Source organism: Zootoca vivipara, chromosome 1 (genome assembly GCF_963506605.1).
Source record: "Zootoca vivipara chromosome 1, rZooViv1.1, whole genome shotgun sequence".
Taxonomy (NCBI): domain Eukaryota; kingdom Metazoa; phylum Chordata; class Lepidosauria; order Squamata; family Lacertidae; genus Zootoca; species Zootoca vivipara.
The window spans coordinates 8,338,671-8,365,758 of NC_083276.1; the positions used below are offsets into that span (position 1 = coordinate 8,338,671).

At 47.3% G+C, this 27,088-nt stretch overlaps 2 protein-coding genes across 4 annotated transcripts in view; one reads left to right on the forward strand and one right to left on the reverse strand.

Annotated features, from left to right (window-relative positions):
- Window positions 1-56: 56 nt before the first annotated feature.
- On the reverse strand, window positions 57-7,861 carry TRMT5 (tRNA methyltransferase 5). Its single transcript, XM_035104276.2, has 5 exons — window positions 7,791-7,861; window positions 4,042-4,697; window positions 3,486-3,613; window positions 1,989-2,634; window positions 57-386 (listed from the first exon to the last, which is right to left on the reverse strand). Exons 1-5 carry the CDS (start codon window positions 7,793-7,795, stop codon window positions 313-315), a joined length of 1,509 nt encoding a protein of 502 aa, XP_034960167.2. The 5' UTR covers window positions 7,796-7,861; the 3' UTR covers window positions 57-312.
- Window positions 7,862-7,898: 37 nt separating this feature from the next.
- Window positions 7,899-27,088, forward strand: part of SLC38A6 (solute carrier family 38 member 6) — a 62,168-nt gene continuing 42,978 nt past the window's right edge. Inside the window, exons 1-5 of one of the 3 annotated variants that reach the window (XM_035104298.2) lie at window positions 7,899-8,034; window positions 11,798-11,928; window positions 13,657-13,730; window positions 18,282-18,334; window positions 19,056-19,095. In XM_035104298.2, the coding sequence (XP_034960189.1) occupies window positions 8,032-8,034; window positions 11,798-11,928; window positions 13,657-13,730; window positions 18,282-18,334; window positions 19,056-19,095 (301 nt within the window). In that variant the 5' untranslated portion in view covers window positions 7,899-8,031. Of the gene's footprint in view, window positions 8,102-11,677; window positions 11,929-13,656; window positions 13,731-18,281; window positions 18,335-19,055; window positions 19,096-27,088 lie in introns of those variants that run through there. The other 2 variants (XM_035104289.2, XM_035104308.2) reach the window with 2 other exon arrangements.

Below are 27,088 nucleotides of genomic sequence, written 5' to 3' on the forward strand. Positions count from 1 at the left end.
GTTTCTCATTGGCTGGGGAATGACTGCACACAACCTGAACAGAAGATGCTACCAAGTGTGGCAAAATAAACATTTAATATTCTTTTTTTTTATTTTTAAGTACCCCATTCAACTGTTACGGAATTAAAAAGAAACAAAGCTGATCATGGCATAATCAGCACAGCAGCTGTTAATACCATTTTTCAGAGGCTGTCCTTACAAGTTCTGATGAACAAATGCAATCTGCTTGCCTCCCTTGAAAGATGGGAGTTAAAAGTTCTGCATAGACATCATTTCTGGAACGGTACCCACAAAGTCTCCTAGACCATCAGGTTATTTTTTTTCTTCAGGGGGCTCTTCATTTGGACGCAGGCGTTTAGATGCTGGTTCCTGGGGATTATCTGCACCTACAAGTAAAAGATGAGAGACTCTCTGACTCAAAATGGATCTGCAGGCATGTATGGATTTCTAGCAGTTTAGGGGGAGACCCTTAAGTTTTTCTCCCAGTCCCCTGACTTTCATGCAAATGCCAGCGGTCTGCCTGTGGCTGGGCAGTTTTGTTGGCATCACAAAACACGTCTGAAAGTGGGTTTGATGTGGCATTAAAAGCAGCCCGGTTCTGTGTGTGGCAGTGGATGCAAATGGTACAGCGACAGCAGGCTGTGTGGTGATGTAGGCAGCACAGTCAAGAGGCTGCCTGGGGGTGGGAAAGGGTCCTAAAAAAAGGAAGCTGGAGGAAAAAAAATTAAAGCTGGAACTAGGGAGCAAAATTAAAACCACACTTCTCAAACTTGTCTCATGTAAAGTGGCTGTGGAGAAAGGAGGGGCAGGGGAGGTACAATAAAGGGACCCTGGGACAGGATGCAGAGGAATTGTAGCTCTGCCTCCATTCCCACCAGAGCCTTTCTTGCTGCTCCTGAAGCTCAGGAACCCTTTGCAGCAGCAGAATTCAATGGGAGGCAAAGGGCCTGCAGTTGGAAAGCGACCATCGGCAACACCTCAATGCACACCTGCAAAGCTCTTAGGATTTGGGGTCATCCTCAGTACAAAACTTGAGCAGGAGCAAAGCAAAAGGATTTTATTAAGCATCCGAGGCATTGACAACACACTTGCAACATGCCCCAAGACATGCAGCCGCATCACAGGTTGTGAACTTCCCACAGGGAGAACTGCACATAGAAGGTCATGTGGGAATACACACACATTTGTTTCCCTATGTATTCATGTGCTGAGAAATCGGGACTGGCTGCAGCTTCCCTATGCATGCACAGCAACAAAACAGTTGCATCTGCACCTGTAACACATTATTTATTTGTGGCCTTTATGCTTTTTCCTCCCTAGAAGTACATCCCCCCCTCGGCCTCCTACACAGGTTAAGGGCCACCATTAGGGCTGGGCGATATATCGATTTATCATCAAAAACTGGTTTGAAGTCCATGTCTTGAAGGCAGCCAACGCTGCTTTTGATTCCTGCAGCCCTGCTAACTCTGCCTGCTCAGCTCTCCTCTGAATCCTGCAGGGTGCAGCGAATCACAAGCGCAGGTGCCAGCAAAAACCAAGATGCAGGAAAAAACTGTAAAGCCACCCAATGCTTCTGCATAGCTCCATCCTTATTTCAGACATTGTGATATATTGATATATCACAATGTTTAACTGGCGATATATCACTACTGTACAGTATGTTGAAAACCAGGTATCGCCCAGCCCTAATCCCCATTTCAACGTCCGATCTGAGGCAAAGGATTCACAGGGGATCCTAAAAGCTTGCAGCAGTCCTGCCTCTTTCTTTGACTCTATTACAGTGGTGTCCAAACTTTTTTCAAAGAGGGCCAGATTTGATGAAGTGAAGGACCATGAGGGCCGACCAAAGGGACAGCCAAGGTTTTTGACCTTTTTAAATGATTTTACCCCTGAGTTGTTGAGCTTTTCTTGGGGTTGAAGTTGTTGAGGGTTTTTTTTTTTACGGTTTTAGCCCCTGAAACGGACTTTGGACATGCCTGCTCTATTACCTTTCAGAGAAGACAGCGGCTTGTACAACACCCTGGCTGGGAGGCTGAAGCTGATGCACATCATTTCCTTATTGGGCGCCACGTTCCTCACCAGCTCCACAGAGCAAAGGCCCTCTAAGGAGATTCCCAAGCAGGCTTCGACTCTCTCCTGAACATCTTGCGCAGGGTTGTCGTGCTTGGAAAAGCAGTAGCAGTGCACAGTGGGAAGACTGGTGCTGCCCGGCTCTCCATCCAAGAGGTGCCTGAAGGCATCCAAGAATTCCACTGCCATGGCTGGCAAGTTCATGACAATGTGCAGGCAGCTGTTCCGCTCCTTCAAAGAAAGCTGTCTGGTCAGTTCTTCCTTCACTGGCTCCTCCAGGAACTGCCTGCCATCCATGTTGAAGACCTTGACTTTTCTGTCCACTTTGTTTAGCTTACAGTTGTGCTGCAGCCATTTGTACGAGTCAGGGTTGAGGTCGTTTGCAAATACAACGCAGCCCTTCTTTGCTGCTGGAATCGCAAAAGGCCCCACCCCGGCGAAGACATCAAAGAGAAGGTCGCCTGGCTTGAGGAGACCGACGATGCGCATGTGTTCTGTGCAGAGGCGGGGGTTCCAGTAGACTTTGGAGAAATCAAATTCGTACATGATATGGTGCTCCTTAACCTGCAAGGGTTCAAAATATTGGGATGATCTCTAGCAGGCTAGAATCTCTCTGGTCCAGAATTCCCGAGTAAAGGATGCCTCACACATTTTATTTTGTATTCATGAGCTGCTTTTGAAGGTAAAATACAGATACGTGCATCACCTTCTACATCAAGATCTATCCCATCAAATATCTTTTGCATGCAAAACCTACTATCAGTGCCTGAGAAATGATCATGCCCCTGGCCAAGCGTACTCCATAGGTGAAAGCTGTGATACATGTGGGTGCCATTCAGAAATAGTGCTGTGTGTTTGCCTTTTCTAATCCGGAATCAGATCCCAAGTAGAAGACATACCATAAGTCCTAAATCTGTTCTGGGTTCCCCCCCCCAATTCTCTGGAACAGATTTGGGGACAGCATGGAGGCCAGTCTTGATGTGCAAGTGGCATTGGTCAATAATTTAGTTGAATACCACCCACAGTTTCTTCTAATGCACAAGGAAGACATTGTTTTCCCAAAGAAGCAAAATCAGTACCTGGTTTCTGAACTGGTTCTAAAAATTCAAGAGTTCATTAGCATCTTTGATTGTGTGGTTTCTAAAAATTAATATCCATCTATACATTTGACCACCACTAAGCTACGTTCTTCCTACCAAAGTCTTATGAACAATTGTGATTTCATTTAGGCTAGACTTGGACATCTGGGAACACACAGACTGCCAAGTCTATGGAACAGAGAGGAATAAAGAATTAATATGTCAGACTGTATCTTTCTGCAATGTCTGCGCTTTGCTTTGTCTGCTTTCTCAATGTTAGATTTTTAATCCCCCGCTTTTTTGATGCAAGAAAATACCATTAAAAATTCTTGGTACCTTTGTGATCATATTGGCCTCCTCTCCAGCTAATACCTCCATTTGAAAATTCCGATAAGCATTATCTATGGTATTGGTTTTATTTACAGCGCAGGTGATTCCTGGATTCTTGTCAAGGAAAACTTGACCTGAAAGGCAGAGAAACGGGCTGTGAAATTTGCTTTTTTAAAAAAGCAGGCAGGTGATTTAAATGTCCATGATACAGACTCATAAAGAACATATAAAATAAACCCCACTCCATTTCCATTAGGCTGTTGCTTAAATTTTTTAGTGAAGAAATGCTGATTGCCCTTGCCAAGGAATGTGGCACAATGCTTGCCCTCCTCCAGCCATTAATGAGTTATCAGTAGGCCTTTACGAATGGGAGAGATCACTTTAGTCTCTCCAGAATTTTTGCAACATTATAGCTTGGATCTAGTCATATCCACACCGTGTATTTAAAGTACATGTAAAATACATACTTCAGACATACGTAACACTGCTTCAGAAAGAAACAGCTCAGTCATTGCTTAGGAAATAACCACACAAGACTTCTCTGATGTAAGTCTTAACCTACCAATTATGTGTTTGTAGGGAAGTTGATGGTCCCTCAGATTCAAGTGAATGATGTGGCCAACTCTGCTGAATGCAGTGGTCACTTCCTGACCTTCAGGAAGCACTGCCTGCAGAATTTCGTCCACCTTGAAATGGTCGTATGTCAGTTCCTGGTTATACTTGACAATCTCAGGGCTAATGTTAAAGCTCTTCAGGATCTGTTGCTCAGATTCGCCCAGGGAACAGCTGTCGGATATGGCATGAGGATCTAATAAAAGAAACTTTCTGCTTTCATCTTCTGGGTCTTCAGTAACTCTTTTGAGACCTGGGCGCTTCAACAGCACTCGTTTGAGAGGCTTCTCCAGCTTGCTCAGGAGGTCTTTGTTAACCTTCAGAGCTGGGATGACAACATCCCTTTTGAAAGCAGCTCTGTCAAGGGTGGTCATTCCACGGACCCTGGGATGTGGCGAGTGCAGGTCAAGGTCAAATTTCTGCTCAGGTACCTCCGGCATGGTGCACAAACTATTTCTACGAGCTGCTGCAAGATGTCCAGGAAGCCTATTAAGAGGCTGACCGCAAAATGTCCAGACTGCTTGAAATGATGTATTTGAGCAAGTTGTTCCAAAATATCTCACTTTCAGGAGGCTAGCAGGCAAGCTGTTTAATCGCCTGAAAACCCTAGAAGGTAAATCATTCACTTTATAGACATTATGTAAGCATTCAATAAAAAAAAATAGGAAAAAATGCTACAAATCCACATGTCTGTACAGTTCTCATAAAATCACTTGCACTTGTATGAGATTATTCGAAACTGTTCTACATAACCCAAAGATAACACTGATGCGGCAACGAATTGGAAGCTTGGCAGAGGAAGGAGTTTTGGGCTTGTATCCAAAGTAGTGCTATGTGAACATTCCTAAGCACAAGGATTCCTGCTTGTGCAACAGAATGTTCTCCCCATCTTAGAATCATAGAGTTGGAAGAGAGCACAAGGGCCATCCAGTCCAACCCCCTGCCAAGCAGGAAACACCATCAAAGCATTCTTGACATATGCCTGTCAAGCCTCTGCTTAAAGACCTCCAAAGAAGGAGACTCCACCACACTCCTTGGTAGCAAATTCCACTGCCGAACAGCTCTTACTGTCACCTCCTCCTGTTTCCCCCCCATATGCCGCCTACAACTCTTCTAGGGGTTCCTGCAGCCCTGTGGAGCAAATCTGGTACCCGAGATTTTAGCCCTGTTGTCAATGGCAGGGTGCTATCCTGTGTCTACTCAAAAGTAAGCCCTATCGAAATCAGTGGGGCCTATTCCCAAATACCTGCAGCCCTGGCCCTGAAATGTGGAGCAATTTTCCCTCAGCAGCTGAATAACCACATCCTAAGAATCTTCAGGCTTATCCTTGTACCAAGTAAAGCAAGAAGGTGCCTCTGATAATAAACACAGGGATCCTTAATTTGGGCAACGGGCCTTCTGGATACTTCCAAATAGCTTTGAGTTTCACTGAGTTTCTTTTTAAAGGAAAACTTGATTTAAAGAACATATGGGTGGGGTATAAATAATAAATTATTATTATTATTACAACAGTTCTGTCGCTGATATCTCCTTGGGAAATGAAATGGGGTAGATGGGTATTTTGAGTAAATAAACTCTTAAGAGAAGATCAGACGTAGAAAAACAAGTTATGTGAGGAACAATGGAAACAATTGGGTATGTTTAGCCTGGCAATGAGAAGACTGAGAGAGAATGGGCCAGCACTCTTCAAAAGTTGGTCATATAAGAGAAGGCAAAGAACTTGGCTCACATGCACACCATAGATTTAAGACATTTATACCACTTCAACCATCACGGCTTCCTCCCATAGAATTATGGGAGCCGTAGTTTGTTAAGGGTGCTGCATATTGTAGCTGGGGGGAAGGGATAAACTACAGTTCCCAATATGGCTATATTCTGAAGACAGCCCTGTATCGGTAAGCTTTTTATGTCTGATGTTTTGCTGTTTTTATTATTACAGTGGCACCTTGGCTCTTGAACCTAATCCGTTCTGGGAGTCCATTTGACTCCTGAAACTGTTCAGAAACCAAGGTGTGACTTCTCATTGGCTGCAGGAGCTTCCTGCACTCAAGCGGAAACTGTGTTGGACGTTCGGCTTACAAAAAGCATTCGCAAACTGGGTTTGCGGTGTCCAGGAGCCGATTTATCCGAGAACCAAGGTACCACTGTATTCTGTTTATTTTTATTCTGTTGGAAGCCACCCATAGGGATATAAGTAGTATATTATTTATTTATTTATTCCTCCAGGATCGAAGGCAGTATGATTCTGAACACTAGTTGCTGCAAATGTCAGGTGGGGAGTGTGTTGTTTCACTCGGGTCCTCCATTCTGGCTTTTCACAGGCATCTGGTTGGCCTTTTTTTTTTTAGAACAGGGATGCTAGACCTAGATGAGCCTTTGGCCTGATCCAGAAGGGCTCTTCTTTTCTTCTTACCTTAAGCTGCAGAAGGATAAGATCTTTTTGCCTGAACATGACATGAAACACCTTCAGAGCAATAGCAAAATGCAGCCAATTCACCCTAGAGGGTTGCTGGGCTTCTCCCTGGCTTGGGATCTTCAACCTTCAACCAATGTTTAATTGTTTTGTATTAATATTATCTTTTGACAATATGTAGCAAAAACCATTATACATCATATAATGGGTAATCCAGTCAGATGGGTGGGGTACAAATAAAACAACAACAACAACAACATCTAATATGTAATAAAAAGAGCAAAAAGCAGAAAACAAAAACAAACAAGGACCTATGAAATGGGGGAACAGTCAATTTAGGTTGCCTTGGGCGAGATAAAGTGACAAACACATTTAATAAATAATAACAGTGACAACTGTTCTGGAGGCTAGGACCTGAACCAACGGATTCAAGTTAAAAGAAGTGAGATTCCGACTAAACATCAGGAAGAACTTTCTGACGGTAAGAGCTGTCCGGCAGTGCTCTCTCAGGGAATCTCCTTCCATGGAAGTTTTCAAACAGAGATCAGGTGGGGCATCTGTCATGGATATTCTAGTTGAGATTCCTGCATTGCTGGGGGTTGGACTAGATGTCCCTCGGGGTCCCTTCCAACTCTGCGAATCTATGAACTCCGTGTGTCATTAATATATCTTTGCAGCCATAACTAGTGCTCTAAAAGATGTCCCAATGCCTCTTCATTACACGACAGACAAAAGGTTTCCCAAACTTGGGGCTCCAGTTTGTTATTATTTTGGACTACAACTCCCATCATCCTTAGCCAGCACGACCAGTAAGCCAGGGACGATGGGAATGGTAGTCCAAACAAAAAACAAAACAAAAAACACAACCCCAGTTTGGGGAAACCCTGCAATAGGCGAAGAACCGGAGAAGGTTGGGCAGCGCTTTTAAGGCCTGCTAGGGATGTTCTCGCCCTGCAGTGGTTGCGCGGAGCAGAGGCAGGAGGGAGAGGCCTAGTTGGCCTACAGAAAAAGGGTCCTTCTCCCTCCACGCTGCAGGGACGCGTGCCTCTGAGCGCGCGCAGAGTGCCTTTGCCTAGCCATATGAGGGAAGGAAAAAACGAAAGTAATATTTATAGGCCGTCCCTCCGGCTGGATTTCCGCAGCGGCCTGTAGCGCACATAAAAACACAATAAAACGTCAAGCATTAAAACTAACCCCAAAACAGCTCCCCTGCCGCCGTTGGAAGCGGCGGTGAGCCCCCGGCCCCCTTCCTCCCGCTCTCGTTTGCTTTAAACGGGGCGCCTCACCTCATGCCGGCCTCTCGCCGCGCCTCACTTCCCCTCAGCTCGCCGAGGCCCAGCCTCCCCGCCCAAGCGCCGCCTTCGAGTAGCGCGCTCCGCCCTGTTTCCTCTCAGCGCCCGCCGGCTCCACCCCGGCCCTGAGGACGGGGCTTCGGTCGGCCTCCCGCCGCTCTTGGGACTTCTCCGCTCCCTTCGCCGCCATGGAGGAGCCGCGGCTCGTCGGCAGCGTCAACTGCGAGCCGCGGGGATGGTACTTGTCGGCGCAGGAGCTGGAGGACGGAGCGCCGCTCCTGCCGCCGCCGCCGCCCCCGGGCAGGGTGTGTGGGGGGCTGGGGCTGGGGCGGTGGGGGGCGAGAGGGGAGGTGGTGGGGATTGGCTCCTCCAGGTTATACGGCGGCTCCTCGCTCAGCCCCACAGAGCAGGGCGGGTTGGTGCTTCCCGCTTTCAAATCCCCTCACAGTGAGGGGTGCTTAAAAATAAGTTGTAATATGGCTTGGGGCTTCAAAAGATATTTCGATAATAATAATAATAATAATAATAATAATAATAATAATAATAATAATAATAATAATAATATATTTATACCCCGCCCATCTGACTGGGTTTCCCAGTTTAGTTTGGCTTGGTAAGTAAAACGTGTGTAAAATAAATTGCCGTAGGAATCATTAATAACGACTGCCAAGACCTTGCAGTTCTAAATCAATGCTATTCCTATTACTGGTTTTTCCCCCTCCAACCCCCCCCCCCAATTATTTTTATTAATTTTTATTAATTTTTCTATTTTACAATTTAGCATACTCATTTAAACAACCTTAAAATACCAGTGACTTCCTTTCTTCTCTTTCCATGGTTCATTTTGCGTAACACAAATCCCTGCATATTTTATATAAACTTAATCACTTGAGTATTCCATTATTCTATCCATGAAAACTTATTTGCACTGTTGAATTTATCTTAATGCTGGCAGCAACCCTGTGAGGTACGTTAGGCTAAGAGAGGGAGGGCGACCTCCAAATTGCTGAGTTGGGCATCATGACTAAGTAAGGATTTGAAACCACTTCTCCTTTGAAGATACTCCATCCTGTGTCTTCAAAATCGGAAGCCACGTAGATTAGGCACAAAGATTTTCCCAGCTCAGTGTTTTACGTCTCGCTTTGCACAGCGCCGTAACATAGACTCACGGTACTCATTCCACGATATTTAGCCCTCTACTCAAAGATATTCCCCATGTTGCCTGGCTGCTCTTGAAACCTACAGGAAGCAGACAGACTACATCATTTACCCCGATGATGCTACCAGGCCTGTGTTGCGTTTTTCCACATCTCCATGAGCCTCCCAGCACACATTGCTCACAGCCCTATGGGCAAAGGGGCATTTCCTAGTGCCGTAGAAGCACACAGCACAGACCCATGAAACTGCAACCCTAGTAAGTCTTGTTGAAGTGCCACCGCTGAAACATCGTCGGGCCCTCTCATAGAACTTCACAACCCCATAGAAGCCACAGAATGGACGCACATACTCCTCTATTATTCAGCTTGGTGGCACAGAAGTTCCTCATGTGGGTTTGAAGACTCGGCCCCTGGCGTAGAGCCCTGTAGAATGGACCCACATACCGCCGGTGTTGTTTATAACACAATTGCATCTCCATAGAGCTTCACAGCACCAACATTGCACATGCTACAAATGCTTTTTGCAACCCTTAGAAGTCATCTAGGGTTGCCAGACTCAATAGAGGACAGGACTTCTGTGCCTTTAATTGCCCTGCTCTTTTTTTGAGTCTGGAAACCTTAAAGAGAAACCAGCAGACCCTTTGTTTAATTTCCAAGCAAAGGGTCTGGTGGTTTCTCTTTAAGGTTTCCAGACTCAAAAGAGAGCAGGGCAATTAAAGGCACAGAAGTCCTGTCCTCTATTGAGTCTCTGTGTCACCAGAAGGCCCCATAGTACAGTGCCTCCCCGCCATTATATACAGGCCATGGCACACAGTCCTCTTATAAATGAGATTGTCCAGCACATTCTTTAGGAAAAGCAGCAGTATGCCCCACCTAAAAGATACAGGCTTTGTAGAACAGGTCTCTCTGCCCATTTGTTTCATTCCATCCCACTTCTCACAATCTCATAGTTCCAGAATTTAGCATTATTCCTACAGCTGTAGTGGTGGTTGTGGGAATCCATCTGGACCCGCCAAAGATGTTCTTGCAGTCCTAGAAATTTATGGACTGTATATTAATTCTACAGGGTCCCTGTTGCATAGAAAAGACACTTGCATTGGGGAGAGGAAAGAGAGAATAATGCAACCCTCCCCTTTTCTACTCGAAAGTAAGTCTCATGGAATTCAGTGGGGCTTACTCTCAGGTAAGTGGGGTTAGGATTGCAGCCCAAATCAAAGATCATGTATACCTCTTATGTCTCACAGGGTCTGGATACCTTTTAAATAGACAAAATCGTAATGTAGTAAATGAACTAAAAACAACAACATCCATCCTCTAAGCACCATAGTATTTCTCCCCCAAAAACCACTACTGTAAAACTATCAGTGTCTCTCCCCATAGACTCTAGGGGTCTATTCAACTAGACTAGAGATCCACTAACTCTACCAATAATATTTTCTTCTTCTTCCAGTAGCACCTTAGAGACCATCTAAGTTTGTCATTGGTATGAGCTTTCGTGTGCATGCACACTTCTTCAGATACACTTCTTCATACCAATGACAAACTTAGTTGGTCTCTAAGGTGCTACTGGAAGAAAAAGATTTTTTTATTTTGTTTCGACTACACCAGACCCAACACAGCTACCTACCTGTAACTCTAGCAATAATGTTATTAAGTTTGAGTTTTAGTAGATGGAACAGGGTTGGCTCTGGTACAGTCTTTTGCAGGCATGACCTGGCTTCGTTTTCTGTTTTCATTGCCACTTTTGAGACCAAGGAAAAAAATAAAGGTTGGAAAGCTCACATTTTGATTACGTATTTCATAAGTTCTGGCTCTAAGAAGTCCCTAAACTTACAATACTTGGTTAAAAAAGAAATCGAGTTGGAAAACCTAATGATGCTAAGAATTCCACGCTCCTAGCCATGTCAAATCTAAAAAAACAAATAAATTACGACATTTTTCTTTTTCCTGGCTAGAATCGATTAACAGTTATTAGAATTTGGTCTTCCCTGATTCATCTCTAGTAACTGTTAGGTTTTAAATAATTTTTGTATGTTCAAACTCAGACCTTTAATGAACTAACTAACTAAATGCATATACTGTACTCTCTCTGGTGCCTGCTAAAACATTCTTGTTTAGACAAGCCTACCCAGGTGTTTAAAAAGTTGAGATAATTTTTAAAATATGTTGTAATATTTTAACATTTGAATGATTTTAGTTGTGGTTGTAGTTTTTTCTTGATTTTACTGTTACCTTTTGGAAATTCCTTTGAGGTTTTTGTTTTTTTACAATCAAGCAGTGTATACATTTTATGAAATAATTAAAATGAATAGATATACCGCTTGACTGTAATAAAACTTCTGAGTGGATTATCAGTCGTAGTCGAGAGCCAGTGTGGTGTAGTGGTTAAGAGCAGTGGACTCGTATTCTGGTGAACCAGGTTCGCTTCCCCGCTCCTCTACATGCAGCTGCTGGGTGACCTTGGGCTAGTCACACTTCTTTGAAGTCTCTCAGCCCCACTCACCTCACAGAGTGTTTGTTGTGGGAGAGGAAGGAAAAGGAGAATGTTAGCCACTTTGAGACTCCTTCGGATAGTGATAAAGCGGGATATCAAATCCAAACAACAACAACAACAACAACTCTTCTTCTTCTTCTTCTTCTTCTTCTTCTTCTTCTTCTTCTTCTTCTTCTTCTTCTTCTTCTTCTTCTTCTTCTTCTTCTTCTTCCTCCTCCTCCTCCTCCTCCTCCTCCTCCTCCTCTTTGAATTAAATTACTTTTCCACTCCCATTTGCTTTGGGCTTGTGTGATTGCTTTTGCCCAGATGAAGAATTCACAGTGTTAACAATCTGGTTCTGTCATTTACAGACATTTTTCAACCAGACATCGTCTGGTGCTTCCTTTGGCTTCTCGGTATTTAATTTAATGAATGCTATCATGGGCAGTGGGATACTTGGATTGGCATATGCCATGGCCAAGACAGGAATCCTTGGATTTAGGTAAGTTTTGTGTGTGTCAATTAGATTTTATATTGTACTATATTTTTAAGTAGTGTATAAGAGTTTTATAATGGTATATATATTAACACTTACAGTTGTAGATCAATTAATATCAATCATGTATATTAACCCTTATAGTGAGAAAGGTTTATTGTTTTTTGGGGGGGAGAGACTAACAATACTATGGGATATTTAAAAAGTTAAAGTAAGCTTCAAAAATACTATACTATAGTATATAGTATTCAAAAATACTATATAACATGGGGGAGGGGAATGCAATTGTGTTAAAATCCCAAGTTTGTTCAGTGTACTACCCTTGTCTGTTTGATCTACACATGCGACAGTATGAAATTGCAGAATTCTGGGGTGGTAGATTGGACAGTACCACTTCAAATGCCATGTTTGGGTGATAGGAGTGCTTGGTGGGGTGTTAGGGTCAGAACACCACCATTTGACAAATTGTGCAGTCATCTTTTGTGATGTTTTAATAAATTCGCAAGCCATAGCTCACTATTTCTGGCTCGGAAACCCGAACTGGGGTGATTGACATTGAACTGGTCCACACATAGCATGGCGTGGCAATCAAACTGTAGCTTGGCATCATGTGTGAACGCTGCCCAGTGAGTTCATTATGGTTTGCTTGCTGCCAATAAACCACAGCCTGAATCCATGGTTTGTTTTTAGCTTACAAACCATGGCTTGATGTTGATAGCTTGGCATTTTGTGTGAACCCAGCACCCTTCCTTAAACTTGCTGGCCACCCCACCCCGGGTGCTTAAAGGTAAAGGGACCCCTGACCATTAGGTCCAGTCGTGACTGACTCTGGGGTTGTGGCGCTCATCTCGCATTATTGGCCGAGGGAGCTGGCGTACAGCTTCCAGGTCATGGGGCCAGCATGACAAAGCCGCTTCTGGAGAACCAGAGCAGCGCACGGAAATGCCGTTTACCTTCCCGCTTGGAGCAGTATTTATCTACTTGCACTTTGACGTGCTTTCGAACTGCTAGGTTGGCAGGAACTGGGACTGAGCAACGGGAGCTCACCCCGTCGCAGGGATTTGAACCGCCGACCTTCTGATCGGCAAGCCCTAGGCTCTGTGGTTTAACCCACAGCGCCACCCCGGGTGCTTACCAAGCTACAAAGGCGTGAGGAAGGGCAGCTGGAAAACAAGCCAAAGATTGGTGGGGCAAGTTGTGATTTGTTTCATATTCAGCAATGTGTGGTTTAGCATTATGTGCAAACCAGGAAATTGCCAGTGCCAGATTTAAATAGCTGTGTCTTGTGATTGTGGTGGGTCATCCAGCCAGTGTGTGTTTCCTGTATTCTCTTTCTCAGGAGAGGGCTGTTGTCATTTGCCATGAACAAACAGGCAAATACCAAATTAAATGGGTGGCCCGAAATGTTCTTTAGAATGTTCTAAAGCATAGAGATGGTCAAATGGTTCAACAATTGGCATTTCCCCCATATATGGGGAAGTCATGATGGGACCAAATTTAATGACACAGAAAATTCAAAAGGAAAGCAGAACATGGAAACTATTGAGTAACCAACCGTGGCGTGAATTAGATTCTGCCGATGTGAACCATAAAATGAGGAAAGAATGATTTCTTCTGCTTGTTTCTGGGAATACACAATGTAATATATATATATATATATATATATATATATATATATATATATATATATATAATATTAAGTGTGGCCTTGATCATTCATTTCTTCTGTCCTAGTGTGTTGCTGCTGATTGTTGCCATCCTTGCATCGTATTCTGTATTTCTCCTGCTTACTATGTGCATTCATACGGGTAAGTGAAGGCAGCACACAGTGATTTAATCAGACAAGCCTTTAGAATGGACAAGTTAGAAATATATTCAGAATTTGCAAAGTGCATTTCAAGGGTTAACAATCGCTGCAGCTGGTGCCGTATGAGAACGAGTGTGTCATAGTGGTTGAAGTGTGGGACTAGAACTTGGGAGTAAAAGTAATAGGACCCCTGGCCATTAGGTCCATTCGTGGACGACTCTGGGGTTGCGGCGCTCATCTCACTTTACTGGCCGAGGGAGCCGGCGTACAGCTTCCGGGTCATGTGGCCAGCATGACTAAGCCACTTCTGGCGAACCAGAGCAGCGCACGGAAACACCGTTTACCTTCCCGCCGGAGTGGTAGCTATTTATCTACTTGCACTTTGACGTGCTTTCGGACTGCTAGGTTGGCAGGAGCTGGGACCGAGCAACGGGAGCTCACCCCTTCGTGGGGATTCGAACCTTCCGATCAGCAAGCCCTAGGCTTTTATGTCAGTCACCACCTCTCAGCTTAACCTACCACACGGGGTTTTCTCAGGGCAAGTCCTGTGACTTGTTATTGCAGTGATTTATCTTGTTATTGCAACATAGAGCCCTTTCCATGTTGTCCTGCCTGATAATGAAATCACACAAATGTGTTGCGAAAGGCTTTGGGGGATGTTTTTGAATGTATAGCCCTTTGTGCAAATTGCTTGCCAAGTTTGTTGGGCTTTTTTGCTGCTCTTCCCCTGCCCCCCTGAACTGTAAGGATGCTCCGGAAAGGGGAAGATCAGTAGTGCTGGGCATGCCTGCCATTATTAAATGTCAGATTTAGAAACTCCTTTGTAAACCCAGGTTTTTCCAGTCTGAAAATTTCTCTTTAAAAGGTAATGCTGTAAGTGCTTCTCGAACTTGGGTCCCCAGCTGTTGTTGGACTACAACTCCCATCACCCCCTAGCTAGCAGGAACAGTGGTCAGGGATGATGGGAGTTGTAGTCCAACAACAGCTAGGGACCCAAGTTTATTTATTTATATTAAATTTGTATACCACCACCCTGCATCCAAAGATCTCAGGGCAGTTCACAGCATTAAAATACAAAAAAAAAAAAAAACATGGGGAAAAGGGGGGCGCAGTATCCATGACCTCCTTTCCCACTAACAAATTTAAAAAGACATAGAATATCAACCAACTTCTTCCTTTTGGCGGGAGGCAAGGAAGGGAACTTTTTTGGGGAAAGGCTGCAGTGTGCTGCTTTGAATATTGCACACATCCAGTTTGGTTTGTCTGAATGGTTGAGGAACATCCCAAGATTTTAAATTAAGAGTAGTGGGAATGCTAGTTCTGCATGGTTAATTTGAAAAATGGGTTTTCAGTAACTTTAGATGCAGTAAGAGTTGGTGAACAGTGAGGCTTCTTCGTTCATTAACACTGCCTTTTATGCTTCTGTTCCCTCCATCCAAAGTAGAGCCCAGTGTTTTTAAAACTTTTAAGTAACTTCACCTAGCAAATCCAACACCCCCACCCCCACCGACCCCACTAATTTTTGTAGTGAAAAGGGAGGATAGACACAGCAGTGGAAAATGCCTTGGGGGTGCCTGCAAGCCCCCGGAACTCTGAGCGTCTTCCGGTACGCGCAGCTCTGGAAAAGGCATCTCCCTTCTCTTCCAGTGCTCTTCCTAGCGACATATATCATAATGATATATGCACACTAAGATTCTGGCATAACACAGCAAGAAATGTGAGACACTGTAGAGCTAATCTACTACAGTCATACCTCGACATCCGAACGCTTCGACTTCCGAAGGTTTCGACTTCCAAAGTCGACAACCCCAGAAGTCTTTTTGCCGCGCACCTGGCGCCTGCGCAGAGCAGCATGCAGGGGCAGCTCATGCGCCAACAGCGCGCTTCGACAACCGAAAACCTTGACTTACGAAGACGGCCGCGGAACGGAACGTCTTCGTAAGTAGAGGTACCACTGTATTTATTTACACACTGTGTACAGACAAAAACATAATGGCGTCCGTTCTTTCCAGCTCCGAGAGAACAAACAGGCACAAGTAAAAGTGAAAGTACATTACAAAGTACATACAGCGAGAGAGATAAGCCTGTTTTCCGTTTCCCACAGTCTTCTCAGACAGGCATGATTTACACCAATCACAAATGCAGCATCGGAGGAGTAAAATTGCTAACAGGGGATGCAAATCTCTCCTTCCCCAGTCATGTCATCGATCATGTGACAAGTAGAGGGGGCAGCAACCTTTTCTCCTCCTCAGCTGATCTGCATGGATCTACTAAGGAGGGGAGCTGTGAGCAGAGGCAGATTTAGGGTATCACAACTGGTTCCATCACACTGGGCTAGGGGGCGCCGCAACTATGGCATAGTGGATTGAGCAGAACAGAAGGCGAGAGACAGGGTGTGCGTGCCGAATTTTGGCCTTGTACAGGGCACCACTGAGATTTGAAATACCACAGTCCGCCCCTGCTGTGAGCCTGAGTGTACGCCTGCACATGCAAAAGCATGTATGCAAGAGTGTGGGTGCCACACTTCCTAGTGGCATGTGGTCCCTCGAGAGTTAACAATGGGTGCATGTGGCCCTTGGATCATAAAAGATTAGCTACCTGTGCCTTAAAGCATGATGTGAATGCGTGTAGACTTGTTGGCTTTCACATTGCTTTGTCTGCATTTGCATCAGGGACATGAGTGAAAAGGAGGCTTGAGTCAGTGTCATCGCCATAATTATTTATTAGTCCAACACATAAACCTACCTCCCAACCTTCTGAATGCAAGATTTCCAGTACAGTGGTACCTTGGTTCTCAAAGTTAATCCGTTCCGGAAGTCCATTCCAAAACCAAAGCGTTCCAAAACCAAGGCCCGCTTTCCCATATAAATTAATGCAACATGGATTAATCCGTCCCAGACTTTTAAAAAACAGCAATTTAACACAACCAGTCAGTAGCTGAACTGGGTTCCACACGGTCACACACACAAAAAAGAGCCACAAAAACACAAAATAAATAGCAAAAGCAGACAGACCTCAGTGTAACACTCAAAATGGAAGCATGGCACTCAAAACGGAGCATGTTCAGCTTCCAAAAAAGTTCGTCGGAACACTTTGCGGTGTTTGGGTTCCAAGTTTGAGTACTAAGGCATTTGAGAACAAAGATACCACTGATACTTGGGCCACAATCTCTGTCGCATCACTTTTGTGTTCATTTCCTGACTCCTCTCTCTGCCTTTTTCTGATGAGGGGGGTTCATGTTGTGAGAAAACTTTTCTTCTCTCTTTCCTTGTTCCTTTTGTTCGCCGTAGCTTTCTCTGGCCATTCTCCGGCCTTCTCTGATTCTTCTCCGAGGCTGCTGCTCCTAGGCTTCCACTTCTTCTTGGCCTGCACTCTTAAATGTTGGATAGAGGTAGGGTCCAATTGTTACTTTTTATTATCTTAAGGTTATTATTTAAGGCTATTATTCCATAAAACTGGCCAAGTCATTTATTTATTTATTTACTTTAAAAAATGTCAACAGTTACAATGCAATAAGCAAATGTTAAAATCATGACAAGAACAGCAAGTTGGTATTAAGGCAAGCACAGACTTGTCTGGAAAAAATAATGAATGTGATGGACCCCAAAAAGAGAGAGAAGACGCAAGATTGTTGAGTAAATTCTGGCAGAATGAGCAGGAATACTGTAGTGCAAGACCCCTGAGCAGAAAGTGAGCTTCTTTGGGGCCTAAATCTTTTCGGGAACTCATGGCAACAAGGATTAGCTAGGACATTGAGCAGTAGTTGATCTCCACCTTTTTACACCATCTGTGATTTTTCTTTGGGGGGGGGCAGTATTGAGATGTAAAATAAGATGACACCTTTTATTGGGTCACTTCCGTTGGTACAGGAGTACCCAACCTTTGGAGCTATGCAGGAGTCTTCATTGTGCCAAAGATTTTTATGGAATGCAGAATCTCGCACACTTTTGCACTAACAGGTTGTGCACTTTTGCACTAACAGGTTGTTTAAGAGAATGTGTGTTTCCATTGTGTAGCAATTTTCTGTATCATGCCAACTGCATTTTTTCCCATTAATCTGCTCCCAAATATGTAATATGCTAGTTTCTGTAGTGCAAAAAAAGAAATAATTAAAAACCTAGATCATTTTTTGATTGATTGTATTCAGCAATTCTAATTTATCTTTTTATAAACACAAAGGGTATGATTCAGTAATTCTAGCAAAGTTGAGCATTAAGAGAGATATATATGTACTTTATGTTCTTAGTTAAATCAGTGAGACGTAAAATAGCTTGATTTTGGCTAGATTTAATATTTGGCAATTACCATAACTGTAATTTAGCCAGTAATACACCATCCACAAAATTAGCATTTTTGGGCACACTCCATGACTTCCTTAATTAACCCCAAAAACTTTTCCCATCTGCATTTCTAAGTCCTTGTGTTTTTTTGATGGAAGAAGCACATATATTAGATTTATAACCATATGATATGTATTTGATCTGCATGCATAAAACATGCATATAATTTTCCAGTAAATATTAATGTGGAATTATTTGTTTCCTTCTAACAGCTGTTACTTCTTATGAAGATCTCGGTCTCTTCGCATTTGGCTCACCTGGAAAGGTAGTTTCCAAACTCTCCTTTATCTCCCTTTGGTTTTGCTATTGCTCATTTTTAAGAGATAAAAGTCCATCATCACTTGGAGGGATGTAGCATGTAGGATATCTAGCTATGGCTGATGCTCGCTTAGGTAAAAAGGTAAACGTAAAAGACCCCTGGACAGTTAAGTCCAGTCAAAGGCGACTCTGGGAATTGCGGTGCTCATCTCGCTTTCAGGTGCAACAGAACACTGTGACGGAAACCGGAGCGCATGGAAATGCCGTTTACCTTTCCGTCGCAGTGGTGCCTGTTTATCTTCTTGCACCAGTATGCTTTCGAACTGCTAGGTTGGCAGGAGCTCGGACAGAGCAATGGGAGCTCACCCCGTTGCGGGGATTCGAACCGCCGACCTTCCAATCGGCAAGCCCAAGAAGCTCAGGGGTTTAGACCACAGAGCCACCCACTTAGGGACTGTTGTATGATATTTCATGAATCGCACAAGTTTGTTCTTTCATGGTTTCCAAGCATTATGCCCAAGTCAGAACTTATTTCATTGACTCTTTTAACTTCATTTTTTAAAAAAAGGATTAGCAACAGTAAGGGATGGTTAGCTTTTACAGCCTTCTTCTCTACAGTACCATATGGGCACCCAGCATCTCCCCTTGTAACATTAAAGACTTCTGCTCCTTTTTTGTTAAAGACATGGTTAAGTCTGCTTTCTTAACATCATCTACTGTTTTTGTAGGTTCTTGTGGCCAGCACAATCGTTATACAGAATGTCGGAGGTAAGAAATGTTAAGTTACAATAACACAGTGTTATTATTAACAATGAGGATCTTTCAGAGCTGTCCTGAGGACAATTATATAGTAACTAGTGTATTTCAGCCCGTTTAATAACGGGCGCTAGAACATCCTGGGGTTCGGAGAAGCGCTTGTGCAGCGCTTCTCCGAACCCTGGGACCTGTCCTTGCTGTCGGCGGCTGCGGGACAGGAACGGAGGAGGAGAAAGGGCGGCGCTCTCCTCCTCCGTTCCTCTCCCGCAGCCGCCGACAGGAAGAAGACATCCCAGGGTTCGGAGAAGCGCTTGCGCAGCGCTTCTCCGAACCCTGGGACCTGTCCTTGCTGTCGGCAGCAGGGGGACAGGAACGGAGGAGGAGAAAGCGCTGCGCTCTCCTCCTCTGTTCCTCTCCCGCAGCCGCCGACAGGAAGAAGACATCCCAGGGTTCGGAGAAGCGCTTGCGCAGCGCTTCTCCGAACCCTGGGACCTGTCCTTGCTGTCGGCAGCAGGGGGACAGGAACGGAGGAGGAGAAAGCGCTGCGCTCTCCTCCTCCGTTCCTCTCCCGCAGCCGCCGACAGGAAGAAGACATCCCAGGGTTCGGAGAAGCGCTTGCGCAGCGCTTCTCCGAACCCTGGGACCTGTCCTTGCTGTCGGCAGCAGGGGGACAGGAACGGAGGAGGAGAAAGCGCTGCGCTCTCCTCCTCCGTTCCTCTCCCGCAGCCGCCGACAGGAAGGACGCGCGCACTCCCCCCCCTGCCTCCTCCAACCGCCGCTCCTCACGGCCAGGGAGGGTTGTGAGGAGGCCTTCGCCGGCCTCCACCCTCGCTTCCCTGACGTGCCCTGCAGTGAGGCGGTGTCCGGCGGGAGCGGCGGTTGGAGGAGGCAGAGTGGGGGGAGAGTGCGCGCGCGCAGTCTCTGCTGTCCAATCCCTGTATCCCTGGGGCACATGCGCAGTGACCCAGGGACACACGGGACAGCTTGGACGCAGGGACAACTTGGACATTATTATATAGGATTTGATCTAGTTATGGTCAACTGCTTTGTCTCCTTGGATGTCTTGTATCGTCCATCCTTCCAGTCACGGTCTAGTTATTCTACATATGAAAACCGGGCTTGGAATTGTTTCTATGTCCTTAAATTCGTGGGCACCTCTGTTGGAGATCATAGATATATTTATAGATATAGTTACCTGCCTAGGAAAGACTGCTGTAGCTTTGGGACCAAGCACCACATACGAGAGTTGCTGAGTGGCGTAATTATACTGTGACTGCATAAATTTGACTCACGCTGCCCAGTCACTGCTCTTTTTATAAACATACTTAAGAACTAGGTCGCTTGCTTTCATAATTCAATTTAGTGTCTGTCACAGTGGCCGGAGTGGACTACTTCAGAGTAACGACGCTACGCAGCTCTGCATTTTATTCTTTTATTGGTGCTGCGTATTTACAGTGCTCAAGTCATTGCTATTTACACGGAGCGATGTTGTCAGTCGGTTTCAGAACCTCCTAATGGCTTTTGGCGCGTCTTTCTCCAACACAAAAGCTTTGGCAGACCCATCCTCTTGCCCCTCCTCTTCCTGCGTAATTCTGGAGTTGGGGGGATGGGTCTTCCCCCCTTACTTGCCCCTTCCTGTCCCACCTGGGACCCTGGCTCCTCTACCTTGCCTGAGCCTCGGACACGACTTCCTGCTTCCCCACTGGAATCGGAACTCTCCCTGCTTTCCCCTTTGCTCGGGGACGGGCTTGAACTCAGGAGGGGAGGGACTTCGCGATATCCCCTGTCCCTCACATCCACCCCCCTCCCAAGCTCTCCTTCACCCCTCCCCAGGCCCCCCCCATGTGTCGGTGACGACTGGAAGCCTAAAAACTCGGTGCTCTCCGAGCCCGTTGGTGTGAACACCTCCCCCCAGTCCTGCGAGCCCCCCCCTTCCGCCTGGGAGGACGGGAATCCCAAAAAGTCCGTGGCGTCAGAGCTGGTGGGGGTAAAAATGTTTTGCCAATCTGCTCCTTCCTCTGACTGGGTGGATCTTGGCGACACCCATACCTCATCCTCTGGTTCCTCAAACTCCGCTTCCCAGCGCCATGGTGAGCTGTTCTCCCGTGCCTCCTCCTCCTCCCCCTCCCTTTCCATGTGCCAGGGCTTGGGTCTGTGGGGAAAGAGGGCGTGAAATTCTTCCACCAAGAATTCCTCCTGTATCTGAGTGGCGGGAACCCATTCATTCTGGGACGGTGGAGCATCCTCCCATGCCATGAGGTACTCCAGGCCCCCCACCCCCCACCTTGAATCCAGGATGGCCGTGGCCTCATTGAGTTGCTCCCTGCTTTCCCTCTCCCCCCCTCCCTCGGGGGTTTGTTCGCTGTCTCGGAGCCTGCTGCTTTCCCTGTACGGCGACAGCAGCGATCTATGAAACACTGGATGCACCCTCATGTCCTCTGGCAGTGCCAGCCTGTATGCCACCGGGTTGACCTGTTGCGTGACCGTGAAGGGGCCCAGCCATTTGGGTGCCAGCTTTTTGCACCTCCCTCTGGTGGGAAGGCCCTCCGAGGACAACCACACCTTGTCCCCCACCCTGATGACCTCCCCTTGTCGCCTGTGGCGATCTGCCCCCTTTTTGTACGCTTCCTTGGCCCTCTCCAAGTGTTCTCTGAGCTGCTGGTGCACCGTCTCCAGTTCCTCTGCCCAATCCTCAGCCTGTGGGCCCTCCTCCTCCTCCTCCCTCTCCCTCTCTGGGAAAGATCTGAGGTCGCGCCCGTAATTGGCCTTAAAGGGCGACACCCCTGTGGAGACGTGCACTGCATTGTTGTAGGCAAATTCTGCTAGTGGCAAGCGATCCACCCAGTCCGTTTGCCGCTGGCTGACGTAGCATCTCAGGTACTGCTGCAGAATGGCGTTGACCCTCTCCGCTTGTCCGTTGGTCTGCGGGTGTCTAGCCGTCGACAAGCTGACCTCCACCTGCAGGAGGTTCATGAGCCGCCGCCAGAACCTGGAAACAAATTGGCGGCCACGATCCGAAATAACCCTTAAAGGTAATCCATGCAGTCTGAAAATGTGATCAACAAACAGTTTGGCTGTCTCTTCTGCCGAGACTGCCCTGGCACACGGTATAAAGTGACACATTTTGGACATGAGGTCCACCACCACCAACACTGCAGTCTTACCCCTGGACGAAGGCAGATCTGTGATGAAGTCCATGGACACCACTTCCCACGGCCTGTGTGGTGTGGCTAAAGGCTCCAGCAACCCTGGTGGCGCTGCTCTGACCACCTTCGCCCGCTGGCAGGTGGTACAGCCCCTTACATAGTCTCGAACATCTTCCCTCACCCCTGGCCACCAGAAGTGTCTCATGACTAGGTGAGTGGTCTTGTCCCTTCCAAAATGCCCCGCTGTAGGGTTGTCGTGCATCTGCTTGAGGACCGTACGTCGAAGCTGGGTGGTGGGTAGGTACAGCGCACCCTTGTAGAAAAGCAGCCCTCTGCGTTCTGCAAAGTCTTTTGCCTGCTCCCTCCCCCCTCTCAGTTCTCTGAAGATGCGGTTGGCAAATTCATCCGCTGCCGTCAGTGCTGTGAGTTCTGCCTCGCTCACCACTGCTGCTCCGCAGGACCATGCCGACGGGGGGAAAATGTGCCTTGGGGCTGGTGGCGCCTCCTCCTCCATGTACTCTGGCTTGCGGGAGAGGGCATCCGCCCTGACATTCTGCTCTCCTGGGATGTAGTGTATGGAGAAGTTGAAGTTCGAGAAGAACTCCGCCCACCGTATCTGCCGCTGGTTGAGCACCCTGGCAGTTCTCCAGAACTCCAGGTTCTTGTGGTCTGTGCACACCTGGATGGGGTGCTTGGCGCCCACCAGGAAGTGTCTCCAGTGCTGGAACGCCGCGTGGATCGCAAGAAGTTCCCGATCAAAAACTGTGTAGTTTCGCTCGGGCTGGGTCAACTTCCTGGAGAAGAAGGCACAGGGTCTCCACTCTCTGTTGGCGTCCAGTTGCAACAAAATGGCGCCCACAGCCTTATCAGAAGCATCTGTTTCAATGCGTAGGGGCGCGTCCTGAACCACGTGGAACAGGTTCTGGTCTGAGGCGAACACCCTCTTGAGGCTTTCGAACGCTGCTTGCGCCTCTGGTGTCCACCTGAACTTCTGCTTGCCTCTCAGGCAGTCAGTGATGGGAGCCGTAACTCGAGAGAAGTTCTTGATGAACTTCCTGTAGAAGTTGGCAAAGCCTAGTAGGCGTTGGGCATCTTTGCGCGTCCTGGGGCTGTGCCAGTCCAGGATGGTCTGCACCTTGTCCTTGTCCATTGCCAGCCCCTTGTCTGACAGCTTGTAGCCCAGGAAGTCCACCTCCTTGGTGTGAAACTTGCACTTCTCCAGCTTCACATACAGGTGGTTCTCCTTCAGGCGCTGTAACACCTCCCTGACGTCCTTCACGTGCTGCACTGGGTCGTTGGAGTAAATAAGGATGTCATCCAGAAAGACCAAGCATTTCCTGAAGAGTAGGGACCCCAGGACGTGGTGCATGAAGGCCTGGAAGCATGCTGAGCCCCCTTGCAACCCGAAGGGCATCACCAGATATTCAAAAGAGCCCAGAGGCGTGAACATCGTGGTTTTCCACTCATCGCCTTCCCGGATCCTGATCAAGTTGTACGCCCCCCTCAGGTCTAGCTTGGTGAAAATCTTGCCCCTGCGTGCCGCTGTCAGGAGATCATCCACTCTGGGCATGGGGAAAGCCACTGGCTCTGTCACCGAATTCAGCCGTCTAAAATCCACCACAAGACGGCGCTGTTGCGTGTCTTTCTTGTCCACCCAGAAGACCGGGCTGCCCCCTGCTGCCTTGCTTTCTCTGATGAACCCCCGCTTGAGGTTCTTGTCGATAAAAGCGCGCAGATCCTCCAGTTCCTGGTCTGACATGGCGTACAGCTTGGCTGGGGGTATAGTTGCCCCAGGCACCAGGTTGATCTGGCAGTCAAAAGGCCTGTGTGGGGGCAGGTGGTCGGACTCCGCTTCACTGAAGACCTCCTGCAGGTCCCAGTATGGTTTGGGTATCGCCTCACCCCCTTTGACGTGCATGGTGGCCACCGTGGCTATCGGAGGCCCCTCCCCTGGTTGGTGCTGCATGCAATGTTCCAGGCAAAAGTCCGATCCAAAAGTGATGCATCTCTGATGCCAACTTATGGAGGGGTCGTGGCGCGCCAGCCAGCTCATGCCCAAAACGATTGGGGGGTCTGAGATGGTGGTGACGTTGAATGCCAGTGTCTCTGAGTGCCTTCCAACCGTCATTCTCATGGGGGGGGTTTGATGAGTGATGGCCCCTCCCAGCAGCTCTCTGCCGTCAATGGTTGCCACGTGCAGAGGAAAATCCAGCTGCAGAAGCTGGATCTGGTGCTCTTCTGCAAAGTTCCTCGAGAAGAAGTTCGCTGACGCCCCACTGTCAATTAAGGCGAGGACTGTCAGGGGATAGCCATTTGGGAGCGTGAGCGTCACTTCTAGAACCACTCCTGCTCTGGGAGGGGTGGGCTGGCTCTGCTCCTCTCTGTGCGGGTGGGTGGGCTGGGGCTGTTGTCTGCTGACTGTGCCTGGCTGCCGCCCCTTGTCTCCTGCAGCCAGGCTTTCCCGTTTCCCTGCTGTGGTGCTGCGTCAGTGGGGGAGGGCACAACCGTTCCCGCCTTTCCTTGCCACTCCCTGCGATGTGGGCAGTCTCTGACGAGATGCTGGGGGGAGTTGCAGAGAAAGCAGTTCCCACCCCTTCCCTCCTTGCGTCTTGGCGCCGCTGGGGTTTGAAAAGCCCGCGCGCGCGCGCTATCAATCTGCATGGGTTCCTGGTCCTGACTGGCCCCAGGCGTGGCTTGAAAGGGTTGTTGAGGGAGTGGCTTCTCCTGCGACCGTGGGAACCAAGCCCGCTTTGCGCGCGTTGCTTGCTTGTCGCTCCATCTGGATTCCTGCCTCACCCCCACCGCCAGAGCCGCTTTGCTCAGTTGATCCATATTACTGGGCTTTGGACCTCTCGAGAGCTCATCCTTCACCTCCTCATGCAACCCCAAGTAAAACGCCGCTTGCAGTGGGGCAGACTCCAGATCCCACCCCAATCTGTGCACCAGCATGGTGAATTTCGCCCAATACGCGCGAACTGTCATATTTCCTTGGCGTAAATTATGAAGTTCCTCCTTAGTCTGGTCCATATGACTATCGGACGAATACATCGTTTTCAAACCTTCTAGAAATAGTTTGACATTCTTCATGCAAGGATTCCTTGTTGCAATTAACGGTCTTAGCCACTCCCTGGCCGCCCCTGTAAGGTGCTCCACAATAAACGCTACTCTGTGCTCATCATCAGGGAACTCATCGTGGTGCAGCTCAAGAGCATACACAATCTCAGTCTCAAAGCCCTGAAACTCCTTCGGGTCTCCATTGAACTTGCTTACTAGGGTCCCAGCTCTCCTTCCTGGCAGCACTTGGACTTGGGGTGCCCCTCCCGCCTTGTTTTTCTCTGCATCCAGCTTGTTTTGGAGGTCTACCGCCACCGCCCTTAAATGCTGCTCTTTTTCCTGGAGCTCTCTCACCTGTTCCGCAAGTTGTAGCCGGTCGTCCTGGACCTTCTTAGTCTCCTCTTTAGCTGCCTTCAATTCTCCCTGCGCCTGCAGCGACAGCTGTTGCAGTTCTAGCTGGGCTTGCTCAGCGATCTGCCGCCACTTCTCCGCCTCTGACACGCTCATCCCGGCAACTCCAAAGTAGCCCAAAAATGATTAGGAGGTTGCTGTCACAGTGGCCGGAGTGGACTACTTCAGAGTAACGACGCTACGCAGCTCTGCATTTTATTCTTTTATTGGTGCTGCGTATTTACAGTGCTCAAGTCATTGCTATTTACACGGAGCGATGTTGTCAGTCGGTTTCAGAACCTCCTAATGGCTTTTGGCGCGTCTTTCTCCAACACAAAAGCTTTGGCAGACCCATCCTCTTGCCCCTCCTCTTCCTGCGTAATTCTGGAGTTGGGGGGATGGGTCTTCCCCCCTTACTTGCCCCTTCCTGTCCCACCTGGGACCCTGGCTCCTCTACCTTGCCTGAGCCTCGGACACGACTTCCTGCTTCCCCACTGGAATCGGAACTCTCCCTGCTTTCCCCTTTGCTCGGGGACGGGCTTGAACTCAGGAGGGGAGGGACTTCGCGATATCCCCTGTCCCTCACAGTGTCCTTTGTAGAACAAGGTATGTTTTAAAGTGTAATAAACTCTTGCTATTAACTCCAGGCAGGAGTATGAACACTCTAATCCCAACGACCAAGTATTATTTATTCATACCGGTTTGGGGTGACGTTACGTAGTGAGAAACAAATTTTTTAATTTCCTTTTCTATTTGACTGCACCTCTAAATAAATGTCATTAAACAAGTTGGGTCTAAGCAGTGAAGGGTCTGCCAGACCTAGGACCTATTACAAGAGTGTGCCGGTCAAAGGAAATTTGAGTCTTATTTTCTTCTCCTTCCAACAGTTCATAACCTTCTATGTGTGTCACTTTTAATAAAACTCCCCCGAGAAACCCTAGAGGCCTGAGCTATTGCACACTGGGTGTTATCAAACTACTTATTCTGTCCTCAACAATAACACTGGCTGTCAGAAAGCAAAGACGTATCTGCCAAGAATTCCCATTTCTGATTAATTCAAGAAGCAGCATTTGCACTTGGAAAATATTATTTCAAGCTTTTACATATCACTCGATGGAAATTTCCATGTCCCTTCAGCATTCGGTGCTTTTGTTTCGCTTTCTTCCCATAGGAGTACACACATTTATCTTGCAAAATGTGGGTATTTCACCTCCCACCACCACCATGAAATTAACCTGTTCTAAAGCCATTGTGGCGTTGTGGTCTAAACCACTAAGCCTCTCGGGTTTGCTGATCGGAAGGTCGGTGGTTCGAATCCACACGACGGGGTGAGCACCCGTTGTTTGGTCTCAGCTCCTGCCAACCTAGCAGTTCGAAAGCACGTCAAAGTGCAAGCAGATGAATTTCCATGCGCT